Source organism: Fusarium keratoplasticum, chromosome 5 (assembly GCF_025433545.1).
Source record: "Fusarium keratoplasticum isolate Fu6.1 chromosome 5, whole genome shotgun sequence".
NCBI classification, from domain to species: Eukaryota; Fungi; Ascomycota; class Sordariomycetes; order Hypocreales; family Nectriaceae; genus Fusarium; species Fusarium keratoplasticum.
This window is the reverse complement of record NC_070533.1, coordinates 360,928-374,012: the sequence shown is the minus strand read 5'-3', so window position 1 is coordinate 374,012 and position 13,085 is coordinate 360,928. Positions and strand designations below refer to the sequence as shown.

General features: G+C 51.5%; 4 protein-coding genes and 1 pseudogene across 5 annotated transcripts, besides 1 other annotated feature; 3 read left to right on the top strand and 2 right to left on the bottom strand.

Annotated features, from left to right (window-relative positions):
* Positions 1–1,367: 1,367 nt before the first annotated feature.
* NCS57_00678000 (uncharacterized protein) lies at positions 1,368–2,185 on the top strand (the record flags this gene model as incomplete). The annotated part of the gene is made up of 2 exons (XM_053056657.1): positions 1,368–1,460; positions 1,511–2,185. The coding sequence occupies 2 exons, from the start codon at positions 1,368–1,370 to the stop codon at positions 2,183–2,185; spliced, it is 768 nt and encodes a 255-aa protein (XP_052912852.1).
* An 86-nt stretch (positions 2,186–2,271) lies between these two features.
* On the bottom strand, positions 2,272–3,938 carry NCS57_00677900 (Zn(2)-C6 fungal-type domain-containing protein; the record flags this gene model as incomplete). Its single annotated transcript, XM_053056656.1, has 4 exons — positions 2,272–3,057; positions 3,123–3,251; positions 3,303–3,796; positions 3,878–3,938. 4 exons carry the CDS (start codon positions 3,936–3,938, stop codon positions 2,272–2,274), a joined length of 1,470 nt encoding a protein of 489 aa, XP_052912851.1.
* Positions 3,939–5,899: 1,961 nt separating this feature from the next.
* NCS57_00677800 lies at positions 5,900–6,382 on the bottom strand (annotated as a pseudogene). Its single transcript has 4 exons — positions 6,292–6,382; positions 6,192–6,233; positions 5,984–6,138; positions 5,900–5,929 (listed from the first exon to the last, which is right to left on the bottom strand).
* Positions 5,900–6,382: a sequence feature.
* A 1,498-nt stretch (positions 6,383–7,880) lies between these two features.
* On the top strand, positions 7,881–8,627 carry NCS57_00677700 (uncharacterized protein; the record flags this gene model as incomplete). Its single annotated transcript, XM_053056655.1, has 1 exon — positions 7,881–8,627. One exon carries the CDS (start codon positions 7,881–7,883, stop codon positions 8,625–8,627), a length of 747 nt encoding a protein of 248 aa, XP_052912850.1.
* Positions 8,628–9,211: 584 nt separating this feature from the next.
* Positions 9,212–10,032, top strand: NCS57_00677600 (Helo-like-N domain-containing protein; the record flags this gene model as incomplete). The annotated part of the gene is made up of 3 exons (XM_053056654.1): positions 9,212–9,666; positions 9,719–9,814; positions 10,026–10,032. The coding sequence occupies exons 1-3, from the start codon at positions 9,215–9,217 to the stop codon at positions 10,030–10,032; spliced, it is 555 nt and encodes a 184-aa protein (XP_052912849.1). The 5' UTR covers positions 9,212–9,214.
* Between the last annotated feature and the right edge of the window lie 3,053 nt (positions 10,033–13,085).

Here is a 13,085-nt window from a genome sequence, read left to right as displayed (position 1 = left end):
GTCGTCTTCGTCCTTCCTCGTCCTCATTATATTCGACGAGACGAGGCTGTGATACGAGACCTGCCGAACCTGCAACTGATCTGTAACACCACTCTGACTCTTGTGGTGCACTCTTGTGACAATCTGGGTAGAGGCATATGCAACATAAGGCCACATTCTCAAAAGACGAGGTGTGCAACAGTGGGTGTGATCAGAAGAGACTTCATTGTGCTTGTTCTTCTATCTAAGGAGTGACAAGAGTTGGTCTCTTATACCTGTGGTCAGTCTGCTGATCCCATAGGCAGCAGGCTGTTGCCTAACGCTCGTTGTGGTGTGGGGTTCATGTTGACCGTGGTTATTCACGATACTTGTGATCCTTACCCTTGTCAATTCCTATCCTCATTCTAACACACACATGCCTCTTACATAACGGATCTTATTTGTACGCCTAGTTACCTCAGGCACTCAGACCCACTCACTAAGCGAACAGACGCGCGGATCACGTGGTTCTTGTGAGAGGGCCTGAGACCAAAACTTGGCAATTGGGTGGGATGATGCTTCGCTCCCATACAATTTTGCGGTAATCATAATGTTTCGCTGGGTCGACTCCCAACCCTACCGATTACACTCCGCCATAAACGCCTCAATTCAACACAAATCAATAAGATAACTATATTAGGAGGACCCCACAAGCTCCAAGTATCCATTGATCTAGCTTTTGTTCCCTCGCGACGCGTTGTTGTGGATTTGTGGCCGTCTAGGGCAGTCACGTCACAAAATCTCCAGCATCAGCAAGCGACCACGACCCGAACTCGCTGCTCCTTGACATGTTCCATCTGCTCGAAGTTGTCGCATGCAGTGACGACTGTTGGCTGCTGTCCTCTCGAGGTCACTTCTCCGGCAGCTGCATCTGACTGTCTCTTTACGGCGCGCAAAACCGTCTGGTAAGAGCTGCAGAGCCCAAGCCGGCACAGAGCTTCCAGTTGTCTTCTGACACCTTTGGACCAGCTTAACTTCAGGTCCGAGCTTGGCTCTTTAGTAACGGAATTCAACGTAATTCAGCGTCACCGCAGTCTACTCTGATAATATCAATCTAAATACTGCAGTGAGGCCGGCTCCGTGGCTTGGTAAGTGTCCGGGTCTTTTTTGGTCAGCGCGATTATCAGTGTGGGTGTGATGCTGCTACTCCAGGTGATTCACCATGCACCTCGACGAAACTTGCCTGATTAGGCAATCGTGAGAATGCAAGCTAACCCCTGCTTACTGGCGCCCGGCCCGCCAACTACATCCCCTTCGCACATAAAAAGGACGCCTCCTCCTCATATGCTTTGATTTCTCCTGTCTTCCTATTCAAACTGATCCTTGATTTCAGACATCACGCCTCGACCATGTCTCTCGTCGGAAAAGTCGCCATCGTCACCGGTGCCGCCCGTGGCATTGGCGCTGGCATCGCCTTGAAGCTTGGACAAGAGGGAGCTCGGGTTAGTCTTCATCCGCTCACCTACTAGGCACAACTAACCTCAGCTTCCAGGTGGCCATCACTTACGCTACCGACTCTTCAACCCCAAAGGCCGCAGCTCTGGTATCCCAACTCTCTGAGCTAGGTACCTCGGCGATTGCCATCCAGGCTGATCTCGCCCAGGAGTCGGCTCCAGGCAAGATTGTTGCACAGACTCTATCTGGGTTTGGCGTCGACCACATCGACATCCTCGTGAATAACGCCGGCGTCGCAGACGTTCACCCCGTCGAGGAGGTCACTCCGGAAATGTACGACAGCGTCTTCGCCATCAACACGCGCGCCACCTTCTTCATGACCCAGGCCGTCCTGCCAAGCATCTCCAAGGGGGGCAGGATCATCCACGTGTCGTCGACTAATGCGAGGACGGGAATGCCTGGCACGGCGGTCTATGCGGCAAGCAAGGTTGCCCTCGAGGCTTTTACTCGAGTCATGGCTGCTGAGTTTGGGCCCAAGTATGGGGTTACTGTCAACGCGGTGAACCCGGGTCCTGTGGCCACGGATATGTATCTCTCTGCCCCTGGTACGCTTCGGGACACTATGCATGAGATGGTTAAGAATGTGCCTGCCGGAGGACGAATGGGGACTCCAGAGGACATTGCGGACATCGTCAAGTTTCTAGCTAGTGAGGAGTCGAGATGGGTGAGCGGGAATGTGGTTACGGCTAATGGCGGTTTGGTGATGATGTAGTCAGACGCGCGGCTTTGAAATACATCAACAGTCATAACTCGCCATTTCCAAAAAAGATCGAGGTACATGATTAGAACCCATCGCCATCAAGACGCCGTTGCCTCTTTAGTATCCGGTGTATCCCAGATCCCAAACACTTCCAGCTGATCAAGCGCCGGTGTGGCAGAAAAGATGTCTGCGACAGCCAGAGACAAGAGCTCTCCCAGAGGTCCCATGCTTTTCAAGGCACAGTAGAGTATGCCGACAGGTGCAAGGGCAATGAAGTTCGTCGCCACGCTTGGCTTTAACTCTGTTGCTAAGTAAGCGCACTGTTGGACCGCCTCTAAGGCTGGCAGGCAGGGAAGCTCAAGTTCATTCGTTAGCAGGAGGGGTGACGAGGTTTGTCTGTCCCGCAGCTGGCTTTCGATATGGGCCACATCGATATGCATGGATGCAGAGGTTCGGGACCGAAGGAGTTCCTGCAGCCGGGATAGATACACTAAGGCGGCATTATAGTTGAAGATCTCGAGTGCTTGACCAAGACTGTTGAATCGGATCTGCCGGCCGAGGAGCTGTCTGACTAGCACTGAAGAGGCGGCCTTTGAGCTATCAGAAACGGTCAACACGGTTGCCGCTCCAGGGTTGATTCGTTCCCAGTCATATCTCCAAGCTCGGAGCTCTCGGTATAGAGTTTCTGCCTTTGCGACAGCGTCAACTACCTGCTCAGGCTGTCGATTGCGCCCACCCAGGACCTCTTCAGCTAGCCCGGGGAGACTCGAAGTTATGTCATAGAGTCTATCCATGCAGGTTTTATGGGAGGCTCGAAAGGGCGCCGACTTCCAGACATCTTCTTCCAAGAAGGTTCGGCATCGTTTCGCAAGGGCGGTGCATATCTTCAAGCCACGTTAGTTCGCTTGAATCAACCTTCCGTGGATCAATTTTTGGGCTTGATTCTTACAAGCATCGATCTGCAAGACCTGAATATGGAAACAGTTCTGTCGTCTTGGCTGCAGTCGGGGCCACAATTTCTGGTGATAAGGCCCAAGCCCAGATCATGCTCCAACTTGACTGACTTTTCCATTACATACTGTTGATCGCGTCAGCCCTGTTCTGCCCAAGGGCTGGATGGTCAACTCACGGGGTACATGCTCAGAATCATGACCGGGAGGATCAAATCAGCAAGAACTGAGCTCTGGTGCATGTCCAAGCTCGACGACACAAGTCGCATGCTCTGTCCGTAGAGCTGCATGCTCCGTTGTTGCAGTTTTGCATCAGAATTCCCGACGCCGAGATGTCCCATGAGGAGAGACCTGCAAGCTATGTAGCTGGCAGAGGCAGTATCGCCCTGCAATCCGGTGATTACGATCGACTTCCACCAGTGCGCCCAGGTGTAGCTAGCGAGGAAGTAGTCGAGTGATATCTGGCCATCAAAAGCTACCAAGCTGAGTTCGGATGCATAGCTAAGGCTTGGGGTACCATGCATCCATGACGACCGAGAACTAGAAGGGGCTCTTTGTAAAGCTGATTGCTGGCCGCGAGCGACGCTATAGTTGACCATCCTCAAGGGCGTCTCATATCCGCCGCAAGAATGCCCAGACTTGAGGCACCTCTGGCAAGATGGAACGCCTCGGTCTGGGTGCGATCAACGTCAGAGCCAGACACACAGCATAGGTTTAGATGGTAAGCATAAGGCGCGCCTCCCACGCTACTGACCGCATTTTACTCGACGTCTTCGGCAGGTTTGGCAATATCCGCTTGTCGGCGCTCGACCCATGACTGGATGTGCTTGGATATCGGGAGTTCTGCTCACACGTTCCGAGCTGGACTTGGCTTATTGATGTGGTTTGAAGTCAAAGTCACGATTGACGTTGCGATTACGGAGCCTAGATGAGATAGCATCTGCTTTATTACATACGACGCGGCTTTGGTTGCATATCGCGACTATATACTCTTATTAGTGGGTTTAGTAATTACCCGGCGGTTTTGGCAGTCGCCCGAACTTAGCCGATCGCTTCAAATCGGATCCTCCATCAATTCCTCCCCAGTGGTCAGCGAAATTCCCATAAGTGGCTTGTATTATCGGCCTTGGTGAGCAATTTTCTTTTTTGCCTGTGACCAACAGCGACCAACAGCGACCAAAAGTGACATGTAGAGTTTCCTCATCCCTTGCTGGAGCAGTCTATCAGGGAGAGGTGTCCCGTTCCCTCTGTTGGAGATCACAAGTGTGAGGCGACCAAGGCGGTGGCAAGGTGTGGAAGAAGGAGGAACATTCTACAAGAGATCGTGCCTGTACATAAACCGTGGTTCCCCTACTGCACTTTTAGGATGAATCAAGCAATTAGCATCTTCTCATTTCAACACCCTCCATCTGCAACAACAGCTGTTAAACGCGCCATTCCCGTCCACAAATGGTTTACTCCCAGCTCTGCAGCGCTTACGACCGTGGAATTCCCCGTCCGGTCTCAACTACGGTTGGATGGATGGATTTTATTTCGCCCGGAGGGAAGTCCCTATAGGGTTAGGGGCGATAGGGGTCACTGTTGCAAAACTCCTGGGATTGTTCAGCCGCTAGAAGACTAACTGCGCCTCCTTATTGGTGGAGGGAATGGTTGAATGGTGAATGGTCATATGGGCGGAAACCCCCGCACTCATGCGACACGCCATATCACGCCCGCTCAATAGGTAGCTATTGCTGGAAAAACATGCTGCAGTGGAGCCGGGACGTGCTTCCGGGCTTCGCACATCGTGGACCGAACACCAGGGCAAGACACAGGTCAAACCGCCCTCAGGTCTTCGTTTATGATACGCAAGGACCAGCTGACGTTTTGGGACTTGGTGATGGATTCGATTGATCGGTGCGGCAGTCGGCCTTCATATAGCTGATGATGACTAGCCATGCGTCACATCCATCCGAGGACTGAAAATATCGGCACATTTGTAGAATTATAAGCACCATTTCACTCTCATCCATTTCCTAAAGCTTCAGGTTTCTGGCTTCCTTCCATAGACCGAGCAGCTATCGATATATTAGCTCATGAAGCCAAGCAATTGAGGAATGTGTGTACATTGGCGAGTAGGCATGAATGTTCGGGTCGTTCAAGTCCCTCCTCACATCAACCAGAAAAACATGAACCTCTTCCTTAGACTATCCAAGCCCCCTCGTGAACGGCGCCAAAGTGGCTGCCTCAAGAAAACGGGCTGTGTTCTTATTATTCCAAGCCCCGAGCTCCTTGAATTTCTTATCCTTGGCCCAGCGATTCGTCGGCTACTTGAAATGGGTTTTAACCACGTCGGTGAATCCGACCTCGGCTATGATCTTCTTGAACTTATCGGTTTGTTTGTAGGGCCGGCCTAATTTGGCTGCTGCTTCGCGCAGAAACTTGCACTATTTCGAAAGGGCATGGTCTTCGGTAAGAGTACCATCATCGGATATTAAGAAACCATCAACCTCTAGCAGTTCAATATAGCCACCCGGGGCGAGATTTATAGTTAAGTTAGGGCTGGCATATTGGGAATACGGGGCTTATAATAGAGCTTACTGGAAGATCTTGCTCAGATAATTAGTCTAGTTCTGAACGCTAAAGTTCATCATTCTGCTGTGAATATAATCAAACGGCTTAGAATAATTCTAATCTTTATTAATATCGTTAATGATGAACTGGATATTTGGGGGGACACTGGATGGTTGTTAGTTACCGCGACGACTATAATCGCATATCATGTTTATAAGCTCGGCTAAATGGGAGATAGATCGACACCGATAATCTAGGTTGTATAGTGTCAGTTAGAAGTCTTGGGCTCTGCGACTACTCTTTTTACCTCAGCCTCGGGATGCTCGTCTCCAAAATCAATTGCCCAAATGCCTGTGCTAGTGCCCAAGTCGAGAACCCGTTTGACATTGGAATTAGGGAGGTTTGGGGGCGAAAGGCTAAGCTTGTTGTTGAGAGTTAAGAGGCATAAATTGTGCTCTAGGTCTAAATGGGTTAAGCATAAAAGTTCTAATACTGGGTAAGATGCGTCGGTATACCTAGCCTCTCGTTCTCTTCGTCGTCGTTGGGAAAGTTGTATTCTGGTTGGCAGGCATTAGTGTAAGTTCTCTACGGTGCCTGAAACCATCGGCAACCGACTTCTATCCTTGTACCGATGATAGGTCCTCCCGTTTTCGTGTCGGTAGTCGATAATAGAGCTTCTTATGCTTGTAGTTGACGATGCGCTGTCCTATTATTATCGCCTATATCAGTGATCTTGTCTCTTTAAGCAGGACGTCGAGCAAGTGGCCACCCATATATCCCTAACTGCGGAGTCGCGTTCGTTAGCAACCTAGACTCAAGGTTAGCTAGCTCATGCTTATGCGGTGTTGGCAGAGGGGATTCAATGTCATCGTCTGGAGCTATGATAAGATCTTCCCTAGCTGTTGCCATTTCGCCGAGCCTAGGCTGTCTTTAGAGATGTGCGTTAGGTTCCTTCGTCGATTGAGCGGGGTCGGAGGTGCGATAAAACTCCAAAGATAGCGCGGGGCCTAGCTTTTAATACCCGAGTCCTATTGTTGTCCCTCTTGAGCGGGGGCCAATCACGTCTGAGTTGATTGCGTTGTTCCGAGCGTTTTCCTTTTTAGGGTGGGAGAGAGGGCGTGGAAGGAACGCGGAAGGAACGCAGAAGGAAGAACCTTTCGTCTCTTCGTTCCGAAAGGTACACACTGTGCTCAGCCACAGGTAGTCCAGATTTGGCAAAGTTCAAAAATCGCACACTCAACCAACCCTTGAACCTGCTAGTATTCTGCCAGCATGACAACATAAAGTACGATTTGCCTGAGGCAGTCTCTTTGACGAGTAATTGACTTGTCGAGGGGTTTCATGTTTTAGTAGCGCATCGTTAATGAGACGGATAGATAATCTTTCCATTTTGGTTTTAAGTCCCATGCCAAGTCGGCCTAGCCTACCGGAAAGGGCGAAAAAAAGAAGAGAAAAAGGGGGGGGGGGGGGCTCCACCGTGCGCAATGCTCCGCTCGAAGTAATCTGTACTTGACTTTTTTTGAGGTCACGTGCTAAAGATTCTAGAAGATTCGGCGATCCCCTCTACGCTCCCCGTCTGTGCTACTCTGTGCCACTCTGTCCCAGGCGTCAAGTTTTATCAGGTCATCTAGAGATTCTAGAAGATTCCACGAGCGACTGGCCATCAGAGACTGACTGCGCAACATGCCGACCGCGATCTCCGCCGGTGATGACTTCGCATGGCACGGCCACTTGCCAAATAGATATTAGCCTACGCTGGGACATCGCACGAGCACGCAGTCGATCTACCGTGTTGAGATGGCACTTACGTAGTATATCTCGTTTGACAACAATTCTAACATCAATTTTGATGCTCTAAAGCTTCCTTTACTCCGTTGCGGCAAGACATGTGAGGAGTATGGCGACCTCATTGCTCGGTGCACGAAGCATTCCGGCCCATCACGACCAAGCTTGCGTGATTGGATCAGCCAGCAGTACCTCAAAAGAGACATAACTGATTTCAGAGAGATGCTTGCTGGATACAAATCCACTATCAATATAGCGCTGGCCAATGCAAACATGTAAGGAACAAATTCCAGGCCTATATTTGCGCAGTCAACTGATGGTAGGAGTTTTACAGGCGCGTGATTACCTCAATAACGCCTGACGCACTTGAAGAATACAAGGACTTGATACACGATACGACGAACGATCTACAAGAGCACATGAAACGATTGGATGAAAGAGTGCGGGCTTTAGCTGCTTCCAAGGCTGAAAGCCCCGGCCGAGATGAGCCTGAGTGGATGGCTATGGTGGAGGAGAAGCATAGTACTCGGGAAGGTTTGAAGATCTGTTCGCAACTGGCTGCCCAGATTGAGCAACTCGAATCAGCCTCGAAAGAGCACCCGCAGTTCTTGCAGCAGCCTTCAGCACATATGTTCATTAGGAGTGGCTTGGGTGTCGCCAAAGGCTCTATCCAATCCCTAGTATCACGGCTTCCAACCCATGAGAATGTCATCGACAAAAGAATGGAAGCGATGAGGTCTGCAGTGCCCTTGTCTGAGCACGAAGCTACCCAAATTGCACAGCTTCAAGAGGCCAAGGAGAGCCTTCGCCAATGCATGAGCGTTGTCGCTGATGCGGGCGAGACTTTGACTAATGAGCGGTGCAACATTTTCGAAGACATAACTCTGGCTGACAGCAGCTACGGCATTTCGGTCTCGACTGTGAAAGACCTCGTTGCGAGACGACTTAACTTGAGCGGCCAGGCCCGTTATTTGGGTGGTCAGATCAGCAATGAGAGCTACCAGAGAACAATCGACGGCCTGACACAACTGGACCTAGAAAGTGTCAAGTCGAATGGACAAGGCGTCGGGCAAACGCCTTCTACTGAAGGGCCTAACAGTGGCGGCGTAATGTCGCATAGGTTTGAGCGTTATGGGCGTGGTTTCAACCTACCAAACGAGCCATAGCAGACGTGGTTAGTTATATCATGGAGATTTTTCTTGCTCTCGTCGTCTAGGAAACGGTGGTACCCTGCTCGGCTACTGTGACGTCTTTATTAATATCCACTCGCGCTTCATCACAGCATGTTACTGGTGACGTGTTTCAGCCAAGGTGTCGGACGGGGGGGAGTGCCCTTCGTTGCCTGCGTCAAACTGGGCTTGGAAAAGCCACAATGCTCCCCCACAGGGGGATAAGGTTACGATAAGATACAGACGCATTTGCCTGTGGCTGGTGTCCGAGATCGTAAGCCATCATTCGGCAGTGAAAACGCTGATGGCCTACCGGTCTGGGACCTTGTGAAATCGCTCTTTCTAGCACCATCAGCATCATCGGAGGGTCTGGCTAAAGCCCCATGAACCTGCTCGGCCTGAGATGCGATGCCGACTCCGAGGTCTTACCGTACATCCATGCACTTTCCCCCGGGGGGCGGGGGCCGAGTTCTTCCCGGTCCCGCACTAGCAAATGAGTGGGCCGCATGGAAACAACCCGATGGTGAGGTGTGGGCACCTGACGGGAGGCCGACCAAACCTTCATCTTTTCAAGTTCGGGACACATGACGAGGTGGCCACCTGACCCACGAGAAAGGCTAATGGCGGATCCGCTTAGTGTTGTTTCCGGGCTTTTGGCCATCGTCACTGCTACAATACAGTCAAGCAAGATGCTTTACCAGACTGTCAAGAGTCTTAGGGACCACCCTCGCTCTGTTCGGCAGCTGAGAGATGAGCTCGACGCTCTTGGTGGTGTCCTCCAGTCCCTGGAGGCTTCTGCCGGACACGAACCTTCTATCCTCGTTCCGCTGAAGCTTCCACTCGAGCAGTGTACCAAGGCATGCGTGGATTTCCAGGCGCTAATAGTCAGATGCACTAGACATTCTGAGGGGCAGGGAAACATGAGCTTCAGAGACTGGGCAAAGCTCAGATACATGGACAATGACATTAATGGCTTCACGGCTATGCTGGCTGGGTATAAATCTACCATTGCCATCGCCTTGGCGGATGCAAACCTGTCAGTTAACCTACTTCCTACACTAGCTATTTGGCTGACCCAAACGACCAAGGCGTTCGAGCACGGTGACCCTTCAAGTCCTAAATGAATACAAAGATATGATTCGAGATACGAAGCAAGACCTCGAGAACCGCCTCGAGGAGATCACGTCTAAATTGCAATTTTTGACGAGGCATGGCGACATCACCTCTCGGGCGGAACCCGCAGATATAGAGCGCTTTCGCAATGAACGCGAGGCAACCGAGCAGTGTCTCCAATTTTGCTCGCAGGTGCTATCCCATATCAACAGACTGAGGCTTTTGCCAGTGGCGAAGGGGGAAGCACCGTGTGGCGCCAAGCCCGTTGGCTTATCTACCCAGGATCTGACCCGGGCACACATCATGACCCTCTCGACACTGAAAGATTGTTGCGACAAACTCAATGACACGTCAAGTCGACTTCGGGCCCTTGGGGAAGACAGCAGGGGGCGACTACTCGCGGGAGAGGCTAGGCCTAAACGGGGCAGGGGCAATACTGCAAGCCCAGGGCGGGAGGCTCAAAGCCTTGCGAGGGAGTTTGATAGTACACGGCAGTGCCTCGCCATATGCTCAGATGCATCTGAGAGGGCGGATTCTGGAAAGGTGCATATCCTAGAGGATATCGCGATAGGCAAGAATGGACGGCAGATGCTTGTTGCTACGCTTGGTGAGCTTTTTAATGCGAGACGGGTAAGGCTGGATGAGGGAGCAGTGCAAGTGGTCGCATCATCTTCAGACGCGTCGCTGCAGGAGTTGTTCAGGGCACATAACAGGAGATAGTTCGATTGAAGCTCGACTACAAGCAATAACTGAAACAAGCCAAACACTGCTTATTCTTGATGCTCAGCTGTTTGCATGCCTTCCCGGATTCCCAAGTGACCGCCCAGGGCCTTGAAAGGAAGGCACCACGGTTTTGCTGTCGGTCTGCGGCTGGGGCTCTTTGCCTCGATTCCGGAGAGCTTCTGTGAGCCCTTGAATCGATGTATCGTTCATCGTTCCCTTACATTGCCAGACGTTCTCCTCGAGTTCCACGCGACGTGTATCGTAAAGATGATTTTCTGTCGACACGAAAAATTGCACCGCATTTGTGTGCAGCTTCACGTCATGGGTATAGTGTGTTGGGGTTTGGGCGATGCCATCGAGTCGTCGCTCGGCCGGTTCGGCGGGCTCGGCGGGTTCATCGAGCGTGGGGTGGGAAAATCCTGATTCATGACGTGAAGGGATGGCTAGGGGCACAAGAGCTGGCGCGTTCGTAACGTAAACAGTCGTCACGAGAGTGTCGACGATGGCGAAATGGAGCCCTCAGCACTTGGACATTGGCGGTGGTTGGCTTAGTACGGACGGTTTGTGGCTTAGACAGCCCAAAACTGCCGTGCTGCTGCCTTAGGCATGAAGCTTACCCAAGAGACATGGAGTCTTGCAGGGCACCCCCGTGACACTCAACTCAACCTTTCTTCCTTCTTTTCAACACTTCGACTACGGCTTACTTTCCCTCCCAAGCTTGCACTTGTAGCTCTTCTCAGCTTGGCCATGGAGTCCTCCAATTAGGAAATACTAACATTACGGCAATCTTGACCAACTGTCCTCTCCCTCCCGACTATCCCCTCCTTCCTCGAACGCTCCCTCCCTCGAACACTCCTCCCTTTTCTCGACAGATCGAAATTTCATTTCCGCTGCGCTGTCCCCTTTGACTTTCGCTCGGTAGCATAAGAGGTCATAATTCGTCCTCTGTTCCCGGCCCGCTGCGTGTGCGTCGTGCTTGCGACACGATAAAGCGTTCCTCCAACTATGCTAAGGCTCGAAAGTAAGGTGACCATGGCTCTTGGATAACTGACCGTCGACTACACTACCATAGAGCGATCAAGCGAGCTGGCTGACTGAGCCCGATGCATCTTCGACCAACCGATCATGGCCGTGTGACCGTGCTTGCTATCGACTGGGGGTGTCAGGCAGCTGGCCCACAAATAGCATCGGGTCCGATTCAAAGCAACAAGGAGGCTGAAAACAGTTCCCTGCTTACACAAAGCTGGACCCTTGTGCCTTGAATGCTGGTGCCATTTCTGGCACCCATAGCAAGCTGGGTAGGTATATATACCCTAGAGCATCGGGATTGCCAGCCCCAGCCTCTTCAACTCCATACTCCAACTCTGGCTACTGATCACAGTGCTATCCCGAAGCCCCGAAGTTCCCAAGTTCCGACGACGTCGACCAGCGATGCTCCCCAGAACAGCGATGGGGCAGAGACCTCGACCTGCAAACCTCTACGAGGAAAGTTTTGCTTGTGGAGCGATGAAGAGGATACATATCAGGGTTTCCTAGCTAGGGCAACCATTCCCCTAACTTACATAACCATTGTCGAGTCAACTCAACCACAAAAACCCATATCCGAGTGCATTACCGAAACAAATAGGACCGGTAGGGGACCGACGACCGGTCACTCACTGGTCCTCCGTCCTGACGTCATGGTAAATTTCCCAGTATGGGCCATGTTGACGAGTAATCTTACAGGTGTCGACCAGGTGAAGGCCAGAATGACTGGTAAAATTCCAGTTATCCGCTAATTGTTTACCAGTCAGCGTAGATGGCTTTACCAGAATAGCTTTCTCCTGGGGGTTTACCAGTAGTGCGATGGCTGAGTACTGGTAATCTGCGGCCATGCTAAGGTCCGGGGCTTAAAATTACCGGTAAACTTTCACCAGCCTCCTTGTTGTTTACTAGTAAGCGGGTGGTAGCTTACCAGAAACGATTTCAGGAAAGGGTTTACCGGTAATGCGATAACCTTAGACTGGTAAGATGCGAGGCGGATTGACTGCGATTACTGGTAAGCGCGATTGAAAGAAACGCATGGTTCTAAATTTACCAGTAAGCGCCAGGGATGGTTGGCGGCGATTACTGGTAAGCGCCAGCGGACAGGATCAGGTAACAGCAAGCAGAAACCGGAAGGTTGCCGGATTTACCATTAAGCGCGAGGCAAGCTGAAAACAGAAAACCGTCTTTATACCTGCCCCTTTACGACCCCATGAAACGTGCACGCCCCTCCTTGGTAGTGCTCGGATTCGCGTTTCTGTCCCCAAGCCGGGGGAGGAACCTGAGAAACGGGCTGCAAGAAACATCAACCCGTTCTATCACAGTCCCATTCTCGAGGAATTATTGTGCAGTTGGCAGAAGTATATATTGCTCGCGTCTGCGCGTCCTCGCGGTGCACTGCTCACAATGTAGGAGTCGCAGCTGCCCTATCAACATGTCACGTTTGTTTGAAAGGGACGCCTCAACAAACGAGATGAACGACATGTTCGAGTTCATGGATGTCGATAGCGAGCAAATCATTGCGTGCCCTGCGCCTGAGACGACACGCGAAGTTAACATTACTTCCGACTTGGCGCACACAGACAGCAACGCTTA